General features: G+C 72.1%; 2 protein-coding genes and 1 long non-coding RNA gene across 3 annotated transcripts; 2 read left to right on the top strand and 1 right to left on the bottom strand.

The window, feature by feature from the left end:
- Window positions 1-5,635: 5,635 nt before the first annotated feature.
- On the top strand, window positions 5,636-9,966 carry SPRED3 (sprouty related EVH1 domain containing 3). The gene is given in 5 exon segments (XM_067314471.1): window positions 5,636-5,806; window positions 6,652-6,820; window positions 7,667-7,983; window positions 9,378-9,890; window positions 9,892-9,966. Coding segments are annotated over 5 exon segments (1,245 nt in total).
- A 2,526-nt stretch (window positions 9,967-12,492) lies between these two features.
- On the top strand, window positions 12,493-15,935 carry LOC136994980 (uncharacterized). Its single transcript, XR_010886717.1, has 7 exons — window positions 12,493-12,574; window positions 13,371-13,465; window positions 13,558-13,684; window positions 13,833-13,916; window positions 14,193-14,309; window positions 14,720-14,882; window positions 15,705-15,935. It is a non-coding gene; the product is annotated as an uncharacterized lncRNA (long non-coding RNA).
- Window positions 15,936-18,102: 2,167 nt separating this feature from the next.
- RASGRP4 (RAS guanyl releasing protein 4) lies at window positions 18,103-27,565 on the bottom strand. Its single transcript, XM_067314409.1, has 9 exons — window positions 27,508-27,565; window positions 26,234-26,415; window positions 24,902-24,994; window positions 22,263-22,411; window positions 21,036-21,209; window positions 20,075-20,191; window positions 19,098-19,373; window positions 18,442-18,522; window positions 18,103-18,357 (listed from the first exon to the last, which is right to left on the bottom strand). Exons 1-9 carry the CDS (start codon window positions 27,528-27,530, stop codon window positions 18,103-18,105), a joined length of 1,350 nt encoding a protein of 449 aa, XP_067170510.1. The 5' UTR covers window positions 27,531-27,565.

Genomic DNA, 27,565 nt, shown 5'->3' with positions numbered 1-27,565 from the left:
GAGGCGCTGGCATCGGAGGGGGAGCGGAGAGCACCGGGATGAGGGGAGCGCCCCCCCCCCCCACCTTCCCCAGGGAAGGAGCGAGCGCAGGGGAGAGGTTTGGGGTAGCTGGAGGTGGCTTTTGGGCCACTGCTGGGCGAACACGGCTGCTCCGACCCCGCTGCCGCCTCCTCTGCGCGCAGGGATGTGGCCCCTGGCCTTGCCCCCCCCCCCGGCGCTTTTTGCCCACCCGTGTTTCATCCTCGAGCGAAGGCGCTGGCTTGGGACGGAGCTGATGGATGGGGTTTAATGAAGGGGGGGTTTAATGAGGGGGGGGGGTTCGCGGGGGTCAGTCCTCCTCTCCCCCCTGCTCCTCGTAGGCGCCCAGCAGGAACTCGGTGCCGGCGACCAGGGAGCTGGCCAGGATGGCGGTGGAGACCCAGGGCGGCTCGGCCAGGTGGTTGGCGGTGGGGGTCAGCCTGCGGAGCGCGGGGGCTGAGCGGGGCGGCGCGAGAGGGGGGCCGGGGCAGGATCCCCCCCCCACCTCGCGGGCAGGGCAGGGGGGGAATGGGGCAGCAGGACTCCTGCCTTGTCCCCCCCCCCCACCGTCCCAAGCACTTTGGCCACCCGTCTCCGTGCCGGAGCCGCTGTTTTGTGGCCCCCCGGGTTCACCGCTTCGGGCTGGGGGGGGTCCCGGCCCCGCTCACCAGGCGCTGACGTTCCTGGGCAGCTTGCGGGGGTCCTGGTGCTTGCAGTGGCAGCGCCGGGGGCAGGAGGCCCCCACCTGGAAGGGGGGCCAGCGGGACGCAGGGGCCGGCGGCTCCTCTGCTGCCGCCGTCTCCTCCGGCGGCTCGGCCTCGGCGGCCGGCGGCTCCTTCCCCCGCCTCGGCGACTTGCGTTTCTGCTCCTTGGCCTGCGCCGCGGGGGCTTTGGGCTGCTCCGGGGCTTCGGCGCGGCACCGGGTGCTGCCTTGCTCGGCTGGGGCAAAGCCTTGGCGCCCACCGCCCGCTTGGCCTTGGCCCGCGCCAGGGCCCGGCAGGACGCCAGCGGCACGTGGGGCCGGGGGGCCACCGGCCGCGGAGACTCGGGGGGCTGCTGGAGCCCCGCCAAGCCGCCCGCCCCGGGGGCTCCGCAGCGTGGTCCCCGTCCCCGCGGGGCGGCGCGGGGCGCGAAGCTCCAGCAGGTACCACCGTCGTCTCCGCCTTGAAGTGGAACGTCACCGGGGGCTGCGGCGGAGGCGGCGGCGGAGGTGGCAGATCCCCTTCCTCGCCCGGGGGCTTCGCCTCCGGCTCGGCCCCCTCGGCGCGGGGGGCCAAGGGGGAGGCCGGCTCGGGGTCCGGGTGGGCGGCAGGGCGCTGGAGTGGCAGTACGGCACGGGCGCCCGCGGCGGCTGGATGCTGACGGAGCGGAGGCTGTTGAGGATGTGGGTCATCTCGGCGGGCGTCAGCACCGGCCCGGGGGGCGGTGGGGCGACGGCGGGGCGCTGCGCCGGCGCGTTGAACTTCTGGAATTGCTCCAGCACCCCTTGGCCCAGGCGGCCGAGCTGCTGCTGCTGCTGCTGCTCCCGGGTGCCGGCGGCCGGCAGCCACGGCGGGCAGAGCCTCCCGGGGGCCGGCGCCCTGGCCTGGCGCCGCACGGCCGTGACGATGGGCTGCCCCTCGCGCGACTCGACGGTCACCCGGTAGAGGATGCTCGCGGCGTCCTCGGCGGCCGCTCCAGCCTCGGCCGGGCTGCCCCAGCTCCAGCCGGGCGCTGTGGGGCTGCCGGCGGGAGCCGGCGCTGCGCTGGTGCGGGGCGCCCCGGCGGGTCCCGCGCCTCCCACCTCCTTGCCAGCCGGCGCTGCGGGGCTGGGATTGACCCAACCGGCCGCCTTGGTGGTGCCGGGATCCGCTCGGCTGGCCGCCTTGGCGGTGCGGGGATCGACCCAACCGGCCGCCTTGGTGGTGCCGGGATTGACCCAGCTGGCTGCCTTGGCGGTGCCGGGATTGACCCAACCAGCTGTGTTGGCAGTGCTGGGATCAACCCAACCAGCCGTCTTGGCGGTGCCGGGATCAGCCTGGCCGTCTGCCTTGGTGGTGCCGGGATCAACCCAACCGGCTGCCTTGGCGGTGCCGGGATCCGCTCGGCCGGCCGCCTTGGCGGTGCGGGGATCGACCCGGCCGGCCGCCTTGGTGGTGCCGGGATCGGCCCGGCTGGTCACTGCCTTGGTGGTGCCGGGATCAGCCTCACCGGCCGCCTTGGCAGTGCGGGGATCGACCCAACCGGCCGCCTTGGTGGTGCCAGGATTGACCCAACCAGCTGCCTTGGCGGTGGCGGGATCGACCCAACCAGCTGTGTTGGCAGTGCCGGGATCAACCCAGCCGGCTGCCTTGGCGGTGCCGGGATCGACCCAACCAGCTGCCTTGGCAGTGCCGGGATCGACCCAACCAGCTGTGTTTGGCAGTGCTGGGATCAACCCAACCAGCCGCCTTGGCGGTGCCGGGATCGGCCCGGCCGGCCGCTGCCTTGGCGGTCTTCTTCCAGCGCCTCGCCTTCTTCCAGCGCCGCAGGCTGGGCTCCCCCGGCGCCGGTGGGCTCCAGCCCACGGCGCTCAGCACCTCCGTGCCGCCGGGCTCGGCCCCCGGGGACGGCGACGCCGGGCGGCTGCCCTCGCCCAGCTCGGTGGCCGCCCGCGGCGGTGAGGATGACGGCGGCGGCGGTGGCGGCGCGAAGGCCTCGCCGATGCCGCCCCCCCCCAGGGCCGGCGGCCCCCCGGGGCTGGCGAAGGGTTTGGCCTCGGCCCCGGCTTCGGCCTCGGCCTCGGCGAAGCCCGGCGCCGTCTCCGACTGCGCGTTGCCCATTCCCGCGGCGGGGCCTGGGGGGGGCTCGGGGCGTCGCGGGGGCGCTGAGCCCCCAGGGCTGGGTTGCCGCCTGCGGGGGGGGGGATTCTCTAGTGTCTCGTATAGGGGCTGGGCAGCCCTGCTGCGAGGGGGCGGCCGGCTTCCCCTTCCGTCCCCCCCCTTCCGTCCCCCCCCCCCCGCTCCCCTGGCGCTGGAGGGGAGGGCGGATGCTCAGCAAGGGGAAAACTGAGGCACAGGTGCTGCCCCCCCCCCCGACCACCCCCGTTCCCCTCTGGTCCCAGGCACCCCCTTAACTCCCCCAGCCCCCTTCCCCCTCCCTGGTCCTCTGCACCCCTCAGTCCCACGCACCCCTGGACCCCCCGGACCACTGTGCCCCCCCCCACTCCAGTCCCAACCCCCCCCCTTGGTCCCCATGTCCCTTTGCCTCCCTGGTCCCCCTGCACCCCATAACCAGGCTGGGCCCCCCCCAGCCCAGTTCACCCCCTTGACCCCCTGCATCTCCCGGACCCCCAGACCCCTGCACCCCCATGTCCCCCCCCCACATCCCCAGTGCCCCCCCAAACCCTCTGGGTCCCCTGCACCCCCCCTTGCTGCCCTGCACCCCCCTTCCCCACCCCAACCCCTTGTTCCCTGGCCCCCCCATTGCCCTCCCCACACCCCAAATGCCCCCCCAGCCCTTCTCCCCCCTGCACTCCCCATTGCCTTCCGCCCCCCCCGGCTCCCTGGCCCCCCCCATTGCCCCCTGCACTGTCATTGCCTTCCGCCCCCCCCGTCTCCCCTGCACCCCATTGCCCCCCCAACCCCTCTTCCCCCTGCACCCCCCTTGCTCCCCCATCTCACCCGCACTCACCCCGGCCCCTCCGCGAGCAGCGGCGGGTGAGAACGGCCGCAACGGCCGCCGTTGGGGGGGGGGGGGAGGCGGAACGTGCCCTCCCCCCCCCCCCCGCTTCCCCCCCCCCCCCGCCGGGGCGCACCGGGGCGGAGGGACCCAGGCGTCCGGCGGCGGCCGCACCGGGGGAGGCGGCGGCGGCGGCGGGGGGGGAAGCGCTCCCGTATCCCCCCCCTTCTCCTTCTCCGGGCCCCCCCCCCCCACCCCGCCGCCTCCCGGCCCCCCCCCCCGCCGCACCGGGGCATTAGGACCAGGCGGAGCGCGGCGCCGCCGGTTGCAGCTCGGCTCGGGCTCCGCCGGCTCTGCCCAGCCTCGCCCGCCGCCGCCGCCGTGGTCAGTGGGGCCGGGGGGGGGGCACCGGGCCGGGGGGGGGGGGGACCGGCGCCGGGGAGGGGAGGGGGGGGGCAGCGCGGCCGGGCGCCCCGGGGCGCAACCTCTTTCCCTGGGGGGGGGGACCCCCCGCTTCCCCGAGGGGGGGGGACCCGTCCGTGCTGGGGGGGGGCACCTGCTTTCCCGGGGGGCACCCCCGTTTTATCCGGGGGGGGGGGGAGCCCGCTGCCCCCTCCATACTGGGCCCGGGCGCGCCGGGGACCCCTTTTCCCGCGGGGACACCCCTCGTTCTGGGGGGGCACCCCCTTTTCTAGGTGTGGGGGGGGTCCCCGCGGCCCCCCCCATCCCCGGCTGGGCGCGCCGCGGGCCCCCTTTTCCGCGGGGGCACCCCCTTTTCCGCGTGGATAACCCCTTTCCTGGAGGGGGGACGCCCCATTTTCCCCCCGCGAGCCCCTAATTCCCGTGAGCGGGGGGGGGCCACTGCCCCCCCCCCGCGGCATGAGCTCCCCGCGGACCCCCTTTCCCGGGGGGGCCCCGCTATTCCGAGGGGGGGACCCCCTTTTCCAGGTGGGGGGGGGCCCCGACTGCCTCCTCCCCACCCCCCGCTGGGGCCGGGGGCGCGCGGGGCGGAGAGGGTGGGGTTTTTTCTATGAATGAACGCGCCCCCCCCGCCCTCCCCGCCGTGCCCCCCGCCCCCCCCCCCCCCACCCCGGGGCGCGCGCCGCGCTTGTGAATGAGCGTCCGGAGCCATTCATAAAACCGGGGGGCGGGGGGGGAGCCGGGCCGCGCGCCCCCGGAGGCGGGGGGGGGGGGGAGAGGGAGGATAAGGAGGGGGGCGAAGGGGGCCTGGTCCTGCCCCCCCCCCGCCGTGCCCCCCTCCCCCACCTCGTTGTTTATGGCAGGGACAAAGCCCCGGGTCACGTGCCCCCCCCTCCCCATTCACAAAATCCCGGCCCCATTGAGGGCTCCGGGGAGGGGCGCGGGCCGGGCCCCCTCCCCCCCCCCCAGCCCGGGCCTGGAGGTGCGTGTGTGTGCATGGTGGGGCCGGGGGGGGGGTGCAGAGGGGCCCCCCCCCACACCCCGGGGTGGGGGGGTCCCTGCTCTCCCCCCCCCTCCCCCTGCCTCCCCTCCCCTCCCCAGCACACTGCCGTTTGCCATGGCAACGCGTGGTGATGTCACGGAGCCGGGGCGCGCGCGGCGCGGGGGGCCACCCGGACGCCTGGGTCCAAGCCCCGCGCTGGGCCCGGGTGGCCGCAGCCGGACGCCTGGGTTCGGGCCCGGTTCGGCGGTGGCGGAGCCGGCGGGGGGGGGGGGGGGACGCGGACACGGCGGTGGTGGCAGTGGCGGCGGCGGCGGTGGCGTCGGGCCGGGCAGGGAGGGAGGGAGGCCTCGCCGGTTGGCACCCGGCGGCAGGGCCCGGCGCGGGGGTGTCGGGGTGTCGGGGTGCCCCCCCCCCCCCCCCCCGGGAACGGGGAGCCCGGCCGGGTTCGGTGCTGCCGCCGGGGCAGGACAGGGCAGCGCGGGGGGCCAAGGGTGCACGGTGCCCACCCACCCCCGTGACACCCGCGCCCCCCCCCCCCGTCTGCCCCCCAGGTACATGCTTCGGGTGCGAGCCGTGGTGATGACCCGAGACGACTCGAGCGGCGGCTGGGTGCCGATGGGCGGCGGGGGCCTGAGCCACGTCACGGTCACCAAGGCCCGGCGGCCCGAGGACGGCGCCAGGCACCGGCAGTACCTCATCTGCGGCGAGCGCCTGCGGGACCAGACCGTGAGCCGGGGGTTACGGGGGGCCGGCGGGGCGGCAGCCGGGACGGGGCCGAGGGGGTGACGGCACGGGGTTCGCAGGGGACCCGGGCTGCGTTTGGGGACCGGGTGCAGGGGACGGGGGCTGTGCTGGGGGGACGAGGTGCAGGGGACTGGGGTGCAGGGGGCTGGGACTATGCCAGGGGGACGGGGTGCAGGGGGACGAGGTATAAGGGACCAGGGCTATGCTGGGGGGACAGGGTGCAGGGAACTGGGGTGCAGGGGATTAGGTCTGTGCTGGAGGGACGAGGTGCAGGGGATCAGGGTGCCTGGGGACTGGGACTATGCCAGGGGAACGGGGTGCAGGGGGACGAGGTGCAAGGGACCAGGGCTATGCCGGGGGGGGCAAGGTGCAGGGGGACGAGGTGCAGGGGACCGGGGCTATGCTGGGGGGACAAGGTGCAGGGAACTGGGGTGCAGGGGATTAGGGCTGTGCTGGGGGGACGAGGTGCAGGGAACTGGGGTGCAGGGGATTAGGGCTATGCCGGGGGGACGAGGTGCAGGGGATCAGGGTGCAGGGGTCCGGGACTATGCCAGGGGGATGGGGTGCAGGGGGACGAGGTGCAAGGGACCAGGGCTATGCTGGGGGGACAGGGTGCAGGGGACTGGGGTGCAAGGGACTAGAGCTGTGCTGGGGGGACGAGGTGCAGGGGACCGGGGTGCAGGGGGACAGGGCTGTGCTGGGGGGACAAGGTGCAGGGGGACAGGGTGCAGGGGGACAGGGTGCAAGGCACCAGGGCTATACTGGGGGGACGGGGGGACGGGGACGGGGTGTCAGAGCGTCTCAACCCCCCCCCCCCCCGGCCCCAGACCATCCTGGAGTGCGCGGTGAAGCGGGACCTGGTGTACAACAAGGTGAACCCCATCTTCCACCACTGGAAAGTCGGCGAGAGCAAGTTCGGCCTCACGTTCCAGAGCCCCGCGGACGCCGCGGCCTTCGAGCGGGGCGTGCAGGGCGCCCTGGAGGCGCTGGCCGCAGGTGGGCGCGGGGACCCCCCCCCCCGTCCCCGTCCCTGTCCACCCTGGAGGGAATGGGTGAGGGCGCCGAGGGGTGTGTGTGGGGGGAACGTGGGACTTGTGGGGATCCCCCCCTGCTCCCTCCGACCGCCCTGGGCACTCCGGCTGGAGCTGGGCACTTGGGGACCTGGGTGCGTGGGGACGTCGGGGGTGCGCGTGAAGGTTAGGGGGTGCATGGGATACTGGGGTGCACGGGGACACCGTGGGGCATGGGGACATCAGGGGACATCGTGGGGCATGGGGGACCTGAGGGATCCCGGGGACACCAGGGCGCATGGGGACACTATGGGGCACGGGGACACCGGGGTGCATGGGACACTGTGGGGCGTGGGGGGACCTTGGAAGCTCAGGGACACCAGGATGCATGGGGACAGTGTGGGGCATGGGGACACCGGGGTGCATGGGGACACTGTGGGGCGTGGGGGACCTTGGAAGCTCAGGGACACCAGGACGCATGGAGACAGTGTGGGGCACGGGGACACCGGGGTGCATGGGGACACTGTGGGGTGTGGGGACCTTGGAAGCTCAGGGACACCAGGATGCATGGAGACAGTGTGGGGCATGGGGACACCATGGGGCGTGGAGGGACCTGGGGAGCCCAAGGACACCAGGGTGCCATGGGGACACTGCTGGGCATGGGGGACACCAGGATGCACGGGGACACCGTGGGGCATGGAGGGACCTGGGGATCCCGGGGACCCCGTCACGCCTGGGGACCCCCCAGATCCCTTTTTCCCGATGTCCCCAGGCGCGGGGCTCTGTGTCCCCATGGCCTCCCCATCTCACGCTGCCTTTCTTCCCCCCGCAGGCTCCCCATCCTCCTCCTCTTCCTCTTCCTCCTCCTCCTCCTCGGTGGGGGACGCAGGTGACGCGGCGGCACTGAGCCGGGGCTCGGCACCGGAGCCGGCCAGCGCGTCCCCGCCGGTGTCCCCGTGCCCGCCGCCGGCGTCCCCCTGCGCGTCCCCCTGCGCGTCGCCCCGCGCCCGCCCCGCCGGCCGCCCGGACATGCTGCCCGCCCTCGTCACCATCGTCACCAGCGAGTCCTACGGCCGCGCGCCCGCCGCCGCCGCCGAGGCCTTCGGCTTCGTCACGGCCCCGGGGACCGGCGCCCTGCCGGCCGCGCAGGTGGGCAACGCGCGGGGGCCACCCAGGGGTGCGGGGCCCAGTTCGGGGTCTCAGTTTGGTTTCGAGGTCCCAGTTTGGGGTCCTGGTTCGGGGTCTCGGTTTGGTTTCGAGGTCCCAGTTTGGGGTCCTGGTTCGGGGTCCCGCTTTGGTTTCGAGGTCTTGGTTTGAGGTCCTGGTTTGGGGGTCCAGGTTCCAGTTTGGGGTCCCAGTTCAGTTTGGTGTCCTGGTTTGAGGTCCCAGGTTTGGGGTCCAGGTTTGAGGTCCAGGTTTGGGGTCCAGGTTTGGGTTTGAGGTCTTGGTTGGGGTTTGAGGTCCCAGGTTTGAGGTCCCAGGTTTGGGGTCCAGGATTGGGGTCCAGGTTTGGGTTTGAGGTCCTGGTTTGGGATCCCAGTTTGAGGTCTTGGTTGGGGTTTGAGGTCCCAGTTTGAGGTCCTGGTTTGAGGTCCCACTTTGGGTTCCAGGTCCCAGTTTGGGGTCCTGGTTTGGGATCCCGGGTTGGGTTGGAGGTTCCAGTTAGGGGTCCCAGTTTGAGGTTCAGGTTTGAGGTCCCAGCTTGGGGTCCTGGTTTGGGGTCTGGGTTCGGCATCCTGGTTTGGGTGCCGGGTCCCAGTTCAGGGGTCCTGGCTTGGGGTCCCAGTTCGGGATTCGGGTCCCATTCCCAGTCTGGGGTCCTGATTTGGGATCCCAGCTGGGAGGTTCTCGGTGGGGGGGCCCTGATCTAGGGCCCCCATCAGTCGGGGGGGGGAAATCCCCTTTGGTGGGGGGGTGTCCCCATTTGGGGTGTCCCGGTCAGGATGTCCCAGTTGGGGGTCTCTGGTTGGGGGTTCCCATTTGGGGGGCTCCAGTTTGGGGGGTCACGGTTGGGATGTCCTACTTGGGGGTTGCCGGTTGGGGGGCTCCAGTTTGGGGGGCCGCAGTTGGGGTGTCCTATTCGGGGGTCCCATCGGGGGGGTCCAGTTTGGGGGGCCGCAGTTGGGGTGCCCTATTTGGGGGTCCCATCAGGGGGGGTCCAGTTTGGGGGGCCGCAGTTGGGGTGCCCTATTCGGGGGTCCCATCGGGGTGGGTCCAGTTTGGGGGGGTCACAGCTGGGGTGTCCTATTTGGGGGTCCCATCGGGGGGGTCCAGTTTGGGGGGGGTCACAGTTGGGATGTCCTATTTGGGGGTCCCATCAGAGGGGTCCAATTTGGGGGGCCACAGTTGGGGTGTCCTATTTGGGGGTCCCATCGGGGGGGTCCAGTTTGGGGGGGCCGCAGTTGGGATGTCCTATTTGGGGGTCCCATCAGAGGGGTCCAATTTGGGGGGCCACAGTTGGGGTGTCCTATTCGGGGGTCACCGGTCAGGGGTGTCCCATCAGGGGGGGTCCCATCGGGTGACACCTCCGGTCCCGGGCGCAGGCGCAGGCGCAGCCGCTGCCGCTGCAGGAGGCCGAGGAGCTGGAGACGCTGACGCCCTGCAAGGAGCCGTGGGCCACCCGGGGCTACGAGGACTATCGGCGCGCCGGGGCGGCCGGCCGGGGCGCCGCTGCCACCGGTGCCACCGGTGCCGCCGGCGCCGCCTGCGTCCGCTTCGAGAAACCCGCCAAGGCCGCCGGCGACCCCAAGGGCTCCCCGTCCTGCCGCATCCACGGGGCGGCCGAGGCGCCGTCGCGCTGCGTCTACTGCCGGGACGTCTTCAGCCGGGAGGAGAACGGGCGCGGGCAGTGCCGGGACGCGCCGGACCCGGCGGGCCGCTGCGTGCGCCGCCTCAGCTGCCTCTGGTGCGCCGAGAGCCTCCTCTACCACTGCATGTCGGACGCCGAGGGCGACTTCTCGGCGCCCTGCTCCTGCGACCGGGGGCACCCGCACTGCTGCGCCCGCTGGCTGGCGCTGGCCGCCCTGGCGCTCCTCGTGCCCTGCCTCTGCTGCTACCTGCCCCTTGCGCGCCTGCCACTGGTGCGGCGGCCACTGCGGCTGCTGCGGCGGCAAGCACAAGGCCGTGCGGTGAGCCCCGCCGCGGGGCGCCGGCGGCGTGGAGTGCCGGCGCGCGGCGGGGCTGCGGCGGTGCACGGATGGCACGGGGCATCGCTGCACGTCGGGGACTGCAGCGGTGCACGGACGGCACGGGGCATCGCTGCACGTCGGGGACTGCAGCGGTGCACGGACGGTGTGGGGCATTGCTGCACATTGAGGACTGCAACGGTGCACGGATGGCGTGGGGCACCGGTGTGCATCGGGGACCACCGTGGTGCACGGACAGCATGGGGCATTGCTGCACGTCGGCGACTGCAATGGTGCACAGATGGCGTGGGGCACCGGTGTGCATCGGGGACCACGTGCTGGATGTGTGCAGGGCGGATGGCGTGGGGCATTGCTGCACATCGGGGACTGCAGTGGTGCGTGGACGGCATGGGGCACCAGTGCACATCTGTGCAGGGACCACAGCAGCGCACGGACGGCGTGGGGTGCTGCTGTGCATCGGGGACCGCCGTGGTGCACGGACGGCGTGGGACACTGGTGCACGTCGGGGACCGCTGCAGTGCACAGATGGCGTGGGGCACCAGTGCACATCGGGAATTACGGCGGTGCAAGACAGCGTGGGGCATCGCTGCACATCAGGGACTGCAGCGGCGCATGGACGGCGTGGGGCACCGGTGCGCATCTGTGCAGGGACCGCAGCGGCGCACGGACGGCGTGGGGCATCGCCGCACGTCGGGGACCGCAGCGGCGCAGGGACGGCGTGGGGCATCGCCGCACATCGGGGACCCCGGTGGCGCACGGACTCATCGTGGCACTGGTGCACGCTGACGTGGGGACCCTGGCGGTGCACGGACGCCGTGTGACATCGGGGGACAGCAGCGCGGGGGCCCCAGCGTCGCGCGGGCTCATCGTGGCGCCGGCACGTGCTGGCACGGGGACCCCAGCAGCGCGCAGATGGCGTGTGACAGCAGGGAACAGCAGCGCGGGGACGCCGATGTTGCGCGGGCGCCGTGTGACACCGGTGCATGCCAGCACCGGCACCCCGGCGGTGCACGGACGCCACGTGACATCGGTGGACGGCGGCACGGGGACCCCGACGGTGCACGGCTGCTGCGCGACACCAGCGGACGGATCACGTGTGACGCCGGCACAGGGACCCCGGCGGCGCAGGGATCACGTGTGACGCCGGCACAAGGTCCCTGTGGCACCGGCACGTGTGGACGCGGGTCACACGGCAGCACACGGACCCCACGCGGCTCCGCCACGGGATCCCGCAGAGCTGCGTGGATTCCGCACGGGATCCCCCGGCACCACATGGACCCACACGGGATCCTCCTGCCACCGCACGGATGCACATGGGATCCCCCTGGCGCTGACACATGGACCTACACGGGATCCCCCACCGCCAGAAGGACCCACACAGCATCGACACGGATCTCCCCCAGTGCCACACGGAGCCACACGGGATCCTCCTGCCACTCCATGGATGCACATGGGATCCCCCTGCTGCCGCCACACGGACCCACACGGGATCCTTCTGCCGCTGCCACCTGGATCCACATGGGATCCCTCCACCGCCGCCACACAGACCCACATGGGATCCTCTCCGCCACCACATGGATGCACACGGGATCCCCCAGTGCCACACGGAGCCACACGGATCCTGTGTCACTCCACGGATGCACACGGGATCCCCCGCCACTCCATGGATGCACATGGGATCCCCTGCCACCACACGGGATCCCCCCCACCGCCGCCACACAGATCCACGTGGGATCCCCCCCCCGCCACCCTATGGATGCACACGGGATCCTCCTGCTGCCGCCACATGGGATCCCCTCCGCCACATGGATGCACGCAGGATCCCCCCGGTGCCACACGGACCCACACGGGATCCCCTTGCCGCCGCCCCACGGGATCCCCCCGCTGCCGCCCCACGGACCCGCATGGGACCCTGCCCCACACGTGCACCGAGCTGGGGGGGGCTCAGCCCTCCCCCCTCCTCGTTTATTTATGACGGAATTAATTTATCTTAATTTATTCGCCCCGGGCGCCGGGGCCCTTCCCCCCTCCCCCGTTATTTATTGGTTCCGGGGGCCCCGGCCAGGCCCCCTCGTTATCGTCGTTCCTGTGTAATTAACACGCGGGTTTTAATGACGGGGGGGGTGGGGGGGGGGGAATAGACACCCCCCCTCCCCCCCCCCCTGCGTCGTCATTAAACCGTAGCGACCGTCACCAGGGCCAGGGCTCTGCTTCCGCCCCGCCCCCGCCCGGGCCCTGCTTCCTGATTGGCGGCGACGCGGGTGAGAATGCCCGCGGGGCGCGCTGATTGGCTGGCCGCTTCGGCGAGGCGGGCGCTGGCGGCGGCGGCGGGCGGTGCTAAGCGACGGGGGCGTGGCCCCGAGGCGAAAGGCTCGGTCTGATTGGCTGGCGGCGGAGGAGGAGGTGGAGGTGGGCGGGCGGCGATATCGAAAGGAAAGCCCCGATTGGCGCTCGGAAGGCGCGGCGCCCATTGGGCCGGGGAAGGGCCCGCCCTCCCGGCGGGAGCCAATCGGAGCGGTGGAGGGGGGCGGGGCCCGCCCGCGCAGGCGCAGTGAGGGGAAGGCGCGCATGGGGGAGCCGGGAGCCGAGGAGGGGTGAGGGGAGGCTATGGGGGCTATAGGGGGCCCGAGGGTTTTGGGGGGGCCTGTAGAGGGGGGATGGGGGCCTGGTGGGGAGTTATAGGGGGGTTATGGGGGGTTATAGGGGGGGTTATGAGGGGCTATAGGGGGCCTGGAGGGGGTTATAGGGGGTTATGGGGGGTTATAGGGGAGTTATGAGGGGCTATAGGTGGTCTGGGGACTATAGGGGGGTTATGAGGGGCTATAGGGGGTTATGGGGGGTTATAGGGGGGTTATGAGGGGAGTTATGAGGGACTATAGGGGGTCTGGAGGGGGTAATAAGGCGATATGAGGAATTGTAGGGGGCCTGGGGGGCTTATAGGGTTCCTGGGGGGGTATAGAGGGCCAAGGGGTTATAGGGGGGTTATGGGGTTTTGGGGTGGGTTATAGGGGGCCTGGTGAGGGGCTATAAGGGGATTATAGGGGCCTGGGGGATATGAGGGGACTGGGGGGTTATAGGGAGGTTATGGGATGCCTGGGGGGGTTATAGGGGTTTTTTAAGAGGTTATTGGGGGTATAGGGGGGATATGGGGTGTCTGGGGGGCTATGGGGTGCCAGGGGTTTATAGGGGTCCTTAAGAGGCTATTGGGAGGTATAGGGGGCCTGGGGGGATTAGGGGAGGTTATAGGGGGCTATGAGGGTGTTATAGGGGGGGTTATGGGGTGTCTGGGGGACTTATGGGGTGCCCGGGGGGTTATGGGGGTTGTAAGGCAGCACGGGGAGGGGGGGGGAATTGGGGGAGGTGGGGGCTCCCTGACCCCCCTCCCCCCAGGGCCCCCCCGAGCGAGGCGGCCCCAGCGGTCGGGGGGGGCTGCGCCTGCCTCGGGGACCCCGGCGTCCGGGGGGACCGCGACACCCCCCCGCCCGGTGAGTGGGGGTCGGGGGGGGGGAGGGGGGGATGGGGGGGGGCGCGGGGCGGGGGGCCCGGCGTCCGGGGCTGAGGCCGTGCGGGTGCGCAGGGGACGCCGAGGCGGAGGCCCTGCAGCGGGAGGCCGCGCGCCGCGAGCTGGCGCTGATCCGGGGGGCCCTGGGGCTGCCCCCCCCCGCCGCCGGCCCGCAGACCCCCTGGGCGACATCGTGGCCAAGGTGAGCGGGCGTCGTCGTCGTCGTCGTCCCCCCCCCCCCCCGGGTGACACCGGTCGTGTGTCCCCCCCCCCCACCCCCCTTCCCCACCCCGGGGACACGGACCCCCTCCCGGGACCCCCGCCCAGGTGACATCACCCCCCCCCCGCAGGTGACATCAATCCTGTCCCAGCTGCCCCCTGACTCGCCCGTCCTGGCCCCCCTCCTGCGGACACCGCTGACCCCCCAGCAGTGGGTAGGTGGGCCCGGACGCCTGGGCCCCCCCAGCCGTGGGGTCTGGGAGGGGGGGCGGGGGCTGCGTCCCGGACGCCTGGACCCCCCCAGCCGTGGGGTCTGGGAGGGGGGCGGGGGCTGTGTCCCGGACGCCTGGGCCCCCTGTGACCGTGGGGCCTGGGGGGGGGGGGGCGGGGGCTGCGTCCCGGACGCCTGGGCCCCCTGTGACCGTGGGGTCGGGGGGGGGGTGGGGGCTGCGTCCCGGACGCCTGGGCCCCCCGCGGCCGCTCTCGCGCAGGAGGTGCTGGGGCGGCTGGCGGCGGCGCTGGGCGCCGAGTACGAGTGTCGCCGGCGGGTGATGGTGACGCGCTGCGAGGTGACGCTGGCCTCCTTCCTGGGGGCGGCGGGGGCCAAGGTAGGGGGCAGGGCCGGACGCCGGGGTCCCCTGCGGGCTGGGGGCCGCCCGGACGCCGGGGTCCACGCAAGCATTGGGGGGGGGGGGGTCTGGGGGTCTGGCATGGGTCAGGGTGCGGAGCATGGGCTGCCAGGACGCCTGGGCCCCTGGGTGACGGGGGGGGGGGTCTGGGGGGGGGGTTGTGGGCTCATTTGGGGCAGGGGGGGGTCTGGGGGGATGCCTGGGTCACCTGGGTGATGTGGGGGGGCTGAGGGGGTGTATGGGCTGGTTTGTGGGGGGGGGATTTGCCAGGACTCCTGGGCCCCCGGGTGATGGGGGGGGGGGGTTGCATGGGCTGGTTTGGGCGGGGGGGGGGGGGGGGAGGTGTCTGCCCGGACGCCTGGGCCCCCCGGGTGACGCGGTTGCCCCAGGCCAGCGAGGCGGCGGCGGTGGGGGCCGCGCTGGCCCGGCTGCGCCAGGCGGCCGCTCGCCCCCCCCCGGGGCTGCCCCACGTCCTGGCCGCCCGGCGGGACGCGTCGCGCCTGGCCCCCGCCAGCGCCGGCACCGCCCGCACCCCCCTGCGCCCTCAACCAGGTACCGGCCCCCCCCGCGACCCCCCCCAAACACCCAACCCCCCACCTGGGACCCCGCCAACCCCCCCAGGGACCCCCAAACCTCCCCAGACCCCTCCAAAAACCCCCCCAGGGACCCCCAGACCCCCCCAGGGACCCCAAACCTCCCCAGACCCCTCCAAAACCTAGACCCCCCCAGGGACCCCAAACCTCCCCAGACCCCTCCAAACCCCCCCAGGGACCCCCAGACCCCCCCAGGGACCCCAAACCTCCCCAGACCCCTCCCAAACCCCCCCAGGGGACCCCCAGACCCCCCCCCAGGGACCCCAAACCTCCCTAGATCCCTCCAAACCCCCCCAGGGGACCCCCAGGGACCCCAAAACCCCCCAGACCCCTCCAAAACCCCCCCCAGGGACCCCAAACCTCCCCAGATCCCTCCTAACCCCCCCCAGGGCCCCCCCAGCCCCCCCTTGACCCCCTATGGGCTCCCCAAACCCCCCCCAGGGTCCCCAAGGCTCCCCAGACCCCCCCCAAAACCACCCTTGGGGCCCCCCCCAGGGACCTCAATCATCCCCAGACCCCCCTGGGGCCCCCAAACCTCCATGAACCCCCCCAAAGCCCTTACTACCCCCCCCTAGACCCCCCACATCTCCCCCCCCCAGGGTGGCACTGGCCATGGGCCCCCCCCCCTCCCTGGCAGGGCTCACCCCTGGTGGGGGGGGGTCCCAGTTTTGGGGGGTGAATCCCCGGTTTTGGGAGGGGGTTGCGGGGGTGTCACTGGCATCGGGGGGGGGGCTGGTCCCTAACCCCCCCCCCCATATTGTTTTCCCCCCCCCCCCCCCAGGTGATGATGGGGCCGGTGCCCGGGACCGGGGGGGGCCGCCCGGGGGAGCTGGAGCCCCCCATGCGCCCCTGGGAGCCGCGGCGGCAGGGGGGCACCCGCCCCCCCCGGGGCCGGCGGAAGCGGCGCTGAGCCCCCCCGGCCCGGACGCCTGGGCCCCCTCCCGGAGCCGGCGGTGGAGGTGGGGGGGGGGGGCCCGGACACCTGGGCCCCCTCGTGTTTTTTTTTTGGGGGGGGGGGGGGCAGGTTTACCCAGCTGTGTGACATTAAAGTGTGTCCCCCCCCCCCCCCCCCCCAAAATGGGCTGCCCTTGTGTGAGTGTGTCGGAGCGGGCCCAGGCGTCCGGGACGGGCCCAGGCGTCCGGGGCGGCGGGAGCCGGAGGCGGAGGGTGATGGTGGTGGTGGTGGGGGGGGAACGACACTCCCTTTATTCGGGGGGGGCGCCGGGGCCGGGCTGCAGGCGCAGGGCCCCCATGGCCCCCAGCAGCGGGGGCAGCGCCGCCGCCGTTGTCCCCCCCCCTCCCGGGGCCGCCCGCAGCCGCCGGTTCTCCTCCAGCAGCCGGTCGCGCTCCTGCGGAACGGGGGGGGGGGGGGGGTCAGTGCGCGGGGGGCTCGCACGTGGCACGGGGACCTCGCACGGGGGACCTTGCACGTGGCATGGTGACCTTGCACGTGGCACGGGGACCTTGCACGGGGGCCTTGCACGTGGCATGGTGACCTTGCACGGGGGGCCTTGCACAAGGGCCTTGCATGTTGCACGAGGACCTCACATGTGGTACAGGGGCATCACACGGGGGCATCACACGGGGACCTCGCACGTGGCACGAGGACCTTGCACGGGGGCCTCGCACGTGGCACAGGGGCCTCGCACGTGGCATGGGGGCCTTGCACAAGGGCCTTGCACGGGGACCTCGCACGTGGCACAAGGACCTTGCATGGGGGACCCTCGCACATGGCACAGGGGCCTCGCACGTGGCATGGGGGCCTTGCACATGGGCCTTGCACGGGGACCTCGCACGTAGCACGAGGACCTTGCACGGGGGCCTCGCACGTGCACGGGGCCTTGCACAGGGGCATCACACAGGGGCCTTGCATGTTGCATGGGGACCTTGCACGTGGCTACGAGGACCTCGCACGGGGACCTCGTATGTGGCATGTGTGACCTTGCACGTGGCACGAGGACCTTGCACATGGCATGGGGGCCTCGCACAGGGCCTTGCATGTGGCACGAGGACCTCGCATGTGGCACGGGGGGCCTCGCACGTGGCACAGTGACCTTGCATGTGGCACAGGGGCCTTGCACGGGGGCCTCGCACATGGCACGCCTCACATGTGGCACGCTGACCTTGCACGGGGGCCTTGCACACGGCATAAGGACCTTGCACAGGGACCCTCGCATGTGGCATGGTGACCTTGCACACGGCACGGGGGGCCTTGCACGGGGGGCCTTGCATGTTGCACAAGGACCTCGCACGTGGCACGGGGGCCTCGCATGTGGCACGGGGGCCTTGCACGTCGCACAGGGGCCTTGCACGTGGCACAGTGACCTTGCACGTGGCACAGTGACCTCGCACGGGGGACCTCGCACGTGGCATGGGGATCCCACATGGGGGCCTTGCGTGGGGACCTCACACGTGGCACAAGGGCCTCGCACGTGGCACAGGGGCCTTGCATGTGGCACAGGGGCCTCGCACGGAGCCTCGCACGTGGCACAAGGGTGTCGTACAAGGGCCCTCGCGCGTGGCACAGGGGCCTCGCACGGGGGCCTTGCACGGGGACCTGGCACCCTCGGGCTCTCACCTCCCGCAGCTGCACCAGCTGTGCCAGCAGCGCGGCGGTGCCGGCGCCGGCGGGCGCCATCGGCTCCGTCTGCGTCCCGGCGTCCCGGCGGGCTCCCCAGGGGCCGCCCCTGGTGAAGACCAGCTCCTCCTCCTCCTCCTCCTCCTCCTCCTCCTCTTCCTCCTGCGCACGCGCGTGTGCAACACCCCCCGCCCCTCCTTTGGCACCGTTGCACGCCGGCGCTCGGCTCGGGCTCCCCGCTGTTGCACGCTCGCCGTGCACAGCCCCTGCGGGCCGGCCGTGCGCCTGCCCCTTTGCACGCTGCCGCGCGGCCCCTTGCACACTGGGCACCGCCTGTCCCTTGCACGCTGGCCGTGCACATCCCCCCCCTCCGGCACGCCGGTGCATGTCCCTTTGCACGCTGCCTGTGCACAGACTCCCCTTGCATGCTGGTGCATGCCCCTCTTTGCACACCAGCTTTGCACGATGCCCCCCTTGCACACCAGTTGTGCACCTTCCCCTTTGCACGCTGGCTCTGCATGTTCCCCCCCCTTGCACGCTGGTGCATGCCCCTCTTTGCACACCAGCTTTGCACGTGCCCCCTTGCATGCTGGTTGTGCACCTACCCCCTTGCACGCTGGTGCATGCCCCTCTTTGCACACCGGCTTTGCACGTGCCCCCTCGCACACTGGTTGTGCACCTTTCCCTTTGCACGCTGGCTCTGTGCATCCCCCCCTTGCACACCAGCCCCCTTCCGTGCCGCTCTCGCACGCTCACCTCCAGCGTTTGCTGCGCGCGGCGGCCGGCGGGGGGTGCGGGGGGGGCGGCGGCGGGGGCCCAGGCGCCCTCGGGGGGGGGCCTTGCCCGGTGCGGGGGGCTGCAGGGGGGGGGCAGCATCAGTGAGGGGGGGTCCCGGTGCCCCCCCCGGACCCCCCCCAGCCCCCCCCCGTCCCCAGCTCACCAAGGCCTTGGGGCTCCGCGGCTCCCGCGCGTGCGACAGCTCGTACAGCTCCTCCTCCGTGTAGAAGAGGTCGAGGGAGAGCTGGGGGGGGGGGGGGACGGGGTGAGGTGGGGGGGGCGTGGGGGGGGCTCGCACGGCTCTTTGCACACCCTTCCCTTTGCACACCCCTCCCTCACACACTCCCCCTTGCACGCAGCCCCCTCCTCCCCTTGCACGCAGCCCCCTGCCCCTTGCACGGCCCATCCCTTGCATGCTCCCTTGCATGCAGCCCTCTTCCTTCCCCTTGCATGCAACCCCCTTCCCCTTGCACGCACACCTCTGCCCCTTGCACACCCCTCCCTCACACGCTCCCTTGCATGCAGCCCCCTGCCCCTTGCATGCACACCACTGCTGCTTGCATGCCCAGCTCTTGCACACTCCCCTTGCATGCAGCCCCCTTCCTTTCCCCTTGCATGCACACTGCTGCTCCTTGCACACCCATCCCTTGCACACTCCCCATTGCACGCAGCCCCCCTTCCTCCCCTTGCAGGCAGCCCCCTGCCCCTTGCACACCCCTCCCTCGCACGCTCTCTTGCATGCAACCCCCTGCTCCTTGCACACCCCTCCCTCGCACACTGCCTTGCACGCACCCCCCGGCCCGGCCCGCCGCCGCTCACCGAGAGCAGGCGGAGGAGGTGGGGGTCGGCGCGGAAGGGGGGCGGCAGGCGCTGCAGCGCCCGCAGGTCGAGCGCGTGCTGGTAGAGGCCGTGCAGCTTGGGCAGGTTGAGGCGGCCGCCGGGCAGGCGCCCGGGCAGCGCCGCGTCCAGCGCCGCCAGGTCCTTCAGGTGCACGGCGAGCAGCGGCAGGCGGAAGCCGCGGCAGGCGCCGAACGCCCGCCGGTACGCGCCGAAGTTGCCCCGCGCCGACACCAGCTCCGCCATGGCCCCCAGCGCCTGCCGGGCCGCGCCGCTGCTCCCAGGGCTCCCGGGGCTCCCGGGGCTCCCGGTGCAGCCCATTGCATCCCCAGTGCAGCCCCAGTGCAGCCCCATGCTCCCAGTGCAACCTGGTGCTCCCGGTGCAGCCCAGTGCAACCCAGTGCTCCCAGTGCTCCCAGTGCAACCTGGTGCTCCCAGCGCAACCCAGTGCTCCTGGTACTCCCAGTGCTCCCAGTGCAGCCCCAGGCAGCCCAGTGCTCCCAGTGCAACCCGGTGCTCCTGGTACTCCCAGTGCTCCCAGTGCAGCCCAGTGCCCCAGTGCTCCCAATGCAGCCCAATGCAGCCCATTGCATCCCCAGTGCATCCCCAGTGCTCCCAGTGCATCCCCAGTGCTCCCAGTGCAGCCCTGTGCAGCCCATTGCATCCCCAGTGCCCCCAGTGCAGCCCCAGGCAGCCCAGAGCCCCCAGTGCAACCCAGTGCTCCCAGTGCAGCCCAGTGCCCCCAGTGCAGCCCATTGCATCCCCATTGCATCCCCAGTGCAGCCCAGTGCAGCCCCAGTGCAGCCCAGTGCTCCCCATGCATCCCAGTGCTCCCAGTCCATCCCAATACCCCCCAGCACCCCCTCCAGCCCCTTCCAGTGCTCTCCCAGTCCCTCCCAGGGCCCCCAGGACCCTCCCAGTGGCCTCCCAGTGCTCCCAGTGGCCTCCCAGCAGCCCACCTTGGCCACCTCGGGGGGCAGCAGGGCCTGGGTGTCCTTGAGGCGGGAGATGGAGCTGTGGCAGAGCCCCCCCACCACGGCCATCAGCGTGTTGAAGTTCTGCAGCTCCCGCAGCTTCTGCGGCCGGGACCCGGGCGGCCGGGTGAGCCGGGCCCCCCGCACGCCCCTCGCACGCCCCTCATGCCCCCCGCGCCCCTCACACGCCCCTTGCACACCCCTGGGCTCACCCGTGCCCGTGCATGCCCCTTGCACTCCCCTTGCACGCTCCTGGGCTCGCCTGTGCCTGTGCATGCCCCTTGCATGCCCCTTGCACGCTCCGTGCCCGTGCACACCCCGTGCACACCCCTTGCACACCCCTTGCACACTCCTGGGCTCCCCTGTGCCCGTGCATGCCCCTTGCACAGCCCTTGCATGCCCTTGCACGCTCCTGGGCTTGCCTGTGTCTGTGCATGCCCCTTGCACACCCCTTGCATGCTCCGTGCCCGTGCGCACCCCTTGCACACCCCTTGCATGCTCCTGGGCTTGCCTGTGTCTGTGCATGCCCCTTGCACGCCCCTTGCATGCCCTGTGCTCTCGCATATCCCTGTGTCCCCTTTCCCCTTGCACACCCCTCACGTGCTCCTGGGCTCACCCGTGCCCTTGCACGCCCCTTGCACGCCCTGTGCTCTTGCACGTCCCCACGTCCCCTTTTCCCTTGCACACCCCGTGCCCGTCGTGCCCCTTCCACGTCCCCATGCCCCTTGCACATCCCGTGCCCCTTGCAAACCTTATCCCCCTTGCACGTCCCCATGCTGCTTGCACACCCCGTGCCCCCCTGTGCCCCTTGCACGCCCCATGCCCCTTGCATGCCCTGCACCCATTGCACACCCCTTGCACACCCCTCGCACACCCTTTGCATGCCCCGCACCCATTGCACACCCCTCGCAGGCCCCTCGCGCGCCCTCGCGCCGGCCGGGCGCACCTGGGTGAGGCGGGTGAGCTTGGCGACGACGTCGGCGCGCTGCGGCGCCGTGGGGCGGCTCAGCACCATCAGCTGCACCCACTGGCAGACGCCGTTGCAGAGGGCCACGGCGCGCTCCAGCGCGGGGCTGCCCTGCGCCCCCCCCCGCTGCACGTAGCGCCGGTAGTCCTGGCACTGGCGGCACCCGTCAGCCCCCGCCCGGCGCCCCGGGGGGCCTCCGCCGCCCCCCTCGGTGCACCCCCCCCCCCCGCTGCACCCGCACCCCCGGCGCCCGGTGCTCTGCCCGTAAATGCACCCCCGGCACCCGCCCGTGCACCCCTCAGTGCACCCCACAGCACCCATAAATGCACCTGCAGCACCCATAAATGCACCCCCGGCACCCACCTGCGCACCCCGCTGCACCCCTCAGTGCACCCCACAGCCCTGCAGCACCCCTCAGTGCACCCTATAGCACCCATAAATGCACCTGCAGCACCCATAAATGCACCCCCGGCACCCGCCTGCGCACCCCGCTGCACCCCTCAGTGCACCCCACAGCCCTGCAGCACCCCTCAGTGCACCCTATAGCACCCATAAATGCACCTGCAGCACCCATAAATGCACCCCCGGCACCCGCCTGCGCACCCCGCTGCACCCCTCAGTGCACCCCACAGCCCTGCAGCACCCCTCAGTGCACCCTATAGCACCCATAAATGCACCTGCAGCACCCATAAATGCACCCATAGCACCTGTAAATGCACCCACAGCACCCACTTGTGCACCGCACAACCCTGCAGCACCTGTGTGTGCACCCGTAAATGCACCCCACGGCACCCGTAAATGCACCTGCAGCACCCGTAAATGCACCCGCAGCACCTGCCCACGCACCCCACGGCCCCGCAGGACCCTTCAGTGCACCCCACAGGCCCCACAGCACCCATATATGCACCCACAGCACCCATAAATGCACCCACAGCACCCGCCTGCGCACCCTACGGCCCCGCAGGACCCTTCAGTACACCCCACAGGCCCCACAGCTCCCATAAATGCACCTGCAGCTCCCATAAATGCACCCGCAGCACCCCTCTGTGCACCCCACAGCACCCCTCCATGCACCGCGCGGCCCTGCAGCACCCACCCATGCATTGCACTGCACAGCGCTCACTCGTGCGACGCACGGCCCCGCTGCACCCGTCTGCGCACCCGCAAATGCACCCGCAGCCCCCGCCCTCGCACCCCGGGGCTCACCGAGAGGCGGCAGAAGGCGCGGTGCTCGAGGCAGCTGAGGTGCTCGGCCAGCTCCGCCGCGTCCAGGTGGTCGAAGAGCAGCGAGAGCTTGCGCTTGGGGCTGCAGCCCGGGCCGCCGGGGCCGCCGGGCCGCCGGGGGCCGCGGCGGGCTCAGCCGGGGGGGCCGCGCGCACACCCTGCGCACACGTGCGTGCACAGGCACCATGCACGGCTTGCACACGTGCTTGCACAGCCCCCATGCACCACCAGCGTGCACACGCATGCACAGCCCCCATGCACGGCTTGCACGTGTGCTTGCACAGCCCCCATGCACCGCCGGCGCACACGCGCATGCACAGCCCCCGCGCACGGCTTGCACATGCTCTTGCACAGCCCCCCATGCACCGCCAGCACGCACACGCATGCACAGCCCCCATGCATGGCTTGCATGCATGCTTGCACAGCCCCCGTGCACTGCCGGCGCACACGTGCATGCACAGCCCCCGTGCATGGCTTGCACACACACGTGCGTGAGCAGCCCCCGTGCACAGTCGGCTTTTGCACGTGCACAGTCCCCGTGCACAGCCTGCTCGCACACACATGCACCCCTCAAGCACAGCACGCACGCAACCCCCGTGCGCCGTCACACACCCTCCCCGCGCTCCCCCCTCGCCCCGTGCACAGCGTCCTCGTGCACGGCCGCCCGGCTGCCGCCTGCTGCCGCGCGCACGTGTCCCCAGGCGTGCTGCCCGTGCACGGCCCTCCTCGTGCATGCCCGCCCACGCACGGCCCCTGTGGCTGCACCCGTGCTGCAAGCGTGTGCCCGTGCTCGTGCACCCGCAGTCGTGCCCCTGCGCTCGTGTCCCCGTGCACCCGCACTCATGGCCCTTGTGCACCCACGCTCGTGCACCCTGTGCCCCCACATTCATGCACCCATGCACCCACGCTCGTGCACCCATGCTCGTGCACCCCATGCCCCCGTGCTTGCGCACCCCGTGCCCCCATGCTTGTGCACCCCGTACACCCGCGCTCGTGCACCCTGTGCCCCCACGTTCATGCACCCACGCTCGTGCACCCGTGCTCGTGGCTCCCCGTGCACCCACGCTCGTGCCCCTGTGCTCATGCACCCCGTGCACCCACACTCATGCACCCTGTGCCCCCACGCTCGTGCCCCCCATGCACCCGTGCTCGTGCCCCCGTGCTTGTGCACCCCATGCACCTGCGCTCATGGCTCCCCGTGCACCCGTGCTCGTGCACCCCGTTCCCCCATGCTCGTGCCCCCCGTGCACCCACGCTCATGGCTCCCCATGCACCCGTGCTCGTGCCCCCCGTGCACCCGTGCTCATGCACCCCGTTCCCCCATGCTTGTGCCCCCCGTGCACCCGTGCTCGTGCCCCCCGTGCACCCACGCTCATGGCTCCCCATGCCCCCGTGCTCGTGCCCCCCATGCCCCCGCGCTCGTGCCCCCGCGCCGCGGCGCCGGCGCCCTTACGCGGGGCTGGTGTCGAGCAGGCGGCCGTGGCCCTCGCGGCCCTCGTGCAGCGCCGCCCGCCGCAGCTCGCCCACCGCCTCCTCCAGCGCCGGCTCCAGCCGAAAGGCCTCGGGGTAGTGGGTGACCCAGTGCCTGCGGCCGCGGCCGGCCGTCACCCGGAGACACGGGGCCGCGACGCCGGCGGGGGACGCGCGGGGCGGGGGGACACGGGGTGGGGACACGGGATGGGGGATGGGGATATGGGATGCTGAATGGGGGACACAGGATGGGGGACATGCGATGCCAAATGGGGACATGGGATGGGGACATGGGATGGGGACACAGGATGGGGGACACGGGAGGGGGGACATGGGATGGGGGACATGGGATGCTGAATGGGGGACACGGGGAGGGGACACAGGATGGGGACACGGGATGGGGACACGGAATGGGGGATGTGGGATGGGGGACATGGGGTGCCGAATGGGGGACATGAGATGGGGGACATGGAATGGGGGACGTACGATGCCAAATGGGGGACATGGGATGGGGACATGGGATGGGGGACATGGGATGGGGGATGTGGGATGGGGTACATGCGATGCCAAATGGGGGACATGGGATGGGGACATGGGATGGGGGACATGGGATGCCGAATGGGGGACACAGGATGGGGACATGGGATGGGGGATGTGGGATGGGGGACATGGGGTGCTGAATGGGGGACATGAGATGGGGGACATGGGATGCTGAACAGGGGACACGGGATGGGGACAGGGGATGGGGAAATGGGATGGGGGACATGGGATGCCAAATGGGGGACACAGGATGGGGACACGGGATGGGGGACACGCGATGCCGAACAGGGGACATGGGATGGGGGGCATGGCACGGGGCACATGACGTGGGACGCAGGACGGGGACACCGGGCAGGGGCCGGGGGACGCGGGACGCGGGACGGGGACGCGGGCCAGGCCCTCACCGGACGAAGAGGCAGACGCGCAGCGCCCTCTCCTCCTGCCCGGCCCGGGGAGGCCTCCTGGTACGTGGCTCCGAGTTAAGGGTCCTCGCGCGCGGGGGGCCCAGGCGTCCGGCCCCCCCGCACACACTGGGGACCCAGGTGTCTGCCCCCCCCCCCGCCCCCCCCCCAGGGGCCCAGGCGTCCGGGCAGGATATATGGCGAGGAGGCGGTGCGCCAGCTCGGCGGAGGGCACGACCCAGCTGTGCACCGTCAGCGTCATGTCCACCGTGTACTCGCCGCGGCGCAGGCGCCCGTCCAGGTCTGCGGGCGAAGAGGCGCCGGTGACGCCGGGGATGGGGACGGGGGTCCCCGAGGGATGGGGGTCCCAGGGGAGGGGGTCACCCAAGGGATGGGGATCCCCAAGAGACGGGGGTCCCAAGGGATGGGGGTCTCCAAGGGATGGGGGTCCAAAGGGATGGGGGTCCCAGGGGATGGGGGTCCCAGGGGCACGTGGTACCCAGGGGATGCAGCTCCCAAAGGATGCGGTACCCAAGGGATGCTGCGTCTAGGAGGGATGCTGTGCCCAGGGGACGTGGTACCCCAGGGATGTGGTACCCCAGGGATGTGGTACCCAGGGGATGTGGTACCCATGGAGACATGGCACCCAGGGGATGTGGTACCCAGGGGGGATGCTGCACCTGGAGGGATGTGGTACCCCAGGGACATGGTACCCAGGGGATGTGGTACCCATGGAGACGTGGTACCCGGGGGGGGATGCTGTGCCCAAGGAGATGTGGTACCCCAAGGATGTGGTACCCAGGGGATGTGGTACCCAGGGGACGTGGTACCCAGGGGGGATGCTGTGCCCAGGGAGACGTGGTGCCCCGGGGATGTGGTACCCAGGGGATGTGGTACCCATGGAGACATGGCACCCAGGGGACGTGGTACCCAGGGGGGATGCTGTGCCTGGAGGGACGTGGTGCCCCAGGGACGTGGTACCCAGGGGATGTGGTACCCATGGAGACGTGGTACCCAGGGGGGATGCTGTGCCCAGGGAGACGTGGTGCCCCGGGGATGTGGTACCCAGGGGATGTGGTACCCAGGGGACGTGGTACCCAGGGGGGATGCTGTGCCCAGGGAGACGTGGTGCCCCGGGGATGTGGTACCCAGGGGATGTGGTACCCATGGAGACATGGCACCCAGGGGACGTGGTACCCAGGGGGGATGCTGTGCCTGGAGGGACGTGGTGCCCCAGGGACGTGGTACCCAGGGGATGTGGTACCCATGGAGACGTGGTACCCAGGGGGGATGCTGTGCCCAGGGAGACGTGGTGCCCCGGGGATGTGGTACCCAGGGGATGTGGTACCCAGGGGACGTGGTACCCATGGAGACGTGGTACCCATGGAGACGTGGTACCCAGGGGGGGATGCTGTGCCTGGAGGGACGTGGTGCCCCAGGGATGTGGTACCCAGGGGATGCCGTGCCTGGGGGGCGGCGGGGGCAGGGGGGGGGGGGGTCACGTTTTCGCGCTGCCGGCGCCCCGTCCCCCCCCCCCCTCACCGAAGGCGTCGAGACACTGCTCGAGGAGCTGGTCGAGGCTGCAGGCCTGCGGCAGCTCGCCCAGCCCGGCGCTGGCCATGGCCTGGCTGATCTCGCGCGGCGTCGGGCAGGTCATGCGCCTCCGGCAGGGCCGCCGCGCCTTGGCCCCCCCTGCGGCGCCGCAGCCCTCGCCCCGGGGCTTCCTGCAACACAGGGGCCCAGGCGTCCGGGCGCTCCCCGCTCCACCCCCCCCCCCCCCCGGGCCGCGCCGCGCCGCGCTGCCCGCCGGGGGCCCAGGCGTCCGGGGTGTCTCCGGGGCCCCCCGGCCCCCGCGGCGGCACTTCCCCTCCCGGCCCCTCTTGCCCAACGCTCTTCCGGGGCAGCAGCTCCGAGGCTCCGCGGGGCCAGCGAGGGGGCCCAGGCGTCCGGGGCTCCCCCCCGTCCTCCTTTCCCGCCGCAGCCGGGGGGGCCCAGGCATCCGGGGCTCCCCCCCGTCCCCCTTTCCTGCCGCAGCTGGGGGGGCCCAGGCGTCCGGGGCTCCCCCCCGTCCCCCTTTCCTGCCGCAGCCGGGGGGGGCCCAGGCGTCCGGGGCTCCCCCCCCGTCCCCCTTTCCTGCCACAGCCAGGGGGGGGCCCAGGCGTCCGGGGAGAGCCCATGGGGCCGGAGCAGGCCACGGGGGCTGGGTGGGTCCCCGATTGGGGGCAGGACTGGGCCCAACTGGGGAGCTGGACTGGTCCCAGTTGGGGGGCAGAGCTGGTCCCCGTTGGGGGGGGTCACAGCCTGGTCCCCCTTCATGGGGGCAGAGCTGGCCCCAGTTTGGGACCTGAGCTGGTCCCGTTACGGGGCGCAGCCTGGCTCCAGGTGGGGTAGGGAGGAAGAGGAGGAGGATGGGGATGGGGACAGGGGACCAGGATGGGGACTTGGATGGGGAAAGAAATGGGGACAGGATGGGACCAGGGACCAGGATGTCAACAGGGACCAGGATGGGGACGGGACAGGATGGGGACAGGGACCAGGACAGGGATGGGGACAGGGATGGGGACAAGATAGGAACAGGGATGGGAACAGGGGACAGAGATGAGAACAGGGGACCAGGATGGGGACAGGGGACCAGGATCAGGGCATGGACAAGGACAGGATGGGGACCAGGATGGAGGCAGGGACCAGGACGAGGAGCGGGATGGGGACAGGAAGAGGGATGGGGACAGGGGTGGGGACAGGGACCGCGTGGAGACGGGGCCGGGGACGGAGCTGGGGACGGGGACGGGGACGGGGACGGGGCGCCGCGCACCCACCTCTTGCTCTCGCGGCGGTCCATGGCGGCGGGGCCGGGCTGGGGGCCGGTGACCCCCT

The sequence above is a fragment of the Apteryx mantelli genome, chromosome 35, assembly GCF_036417845.1.
Source record: "Apteryx mantelli isolate bAptMan1 chromosome 35, bAptMan1.hap1, whole genome shotgun sequence".
NCBI lineage: Eukaryota > Metazoa > Chordata > Aves > Apterygiformes > Apterygidae > Apteryx > Apteryx mantelli.
This window is presented reverse-complemented; position numbering and strand designations above follow the sequence as displayed.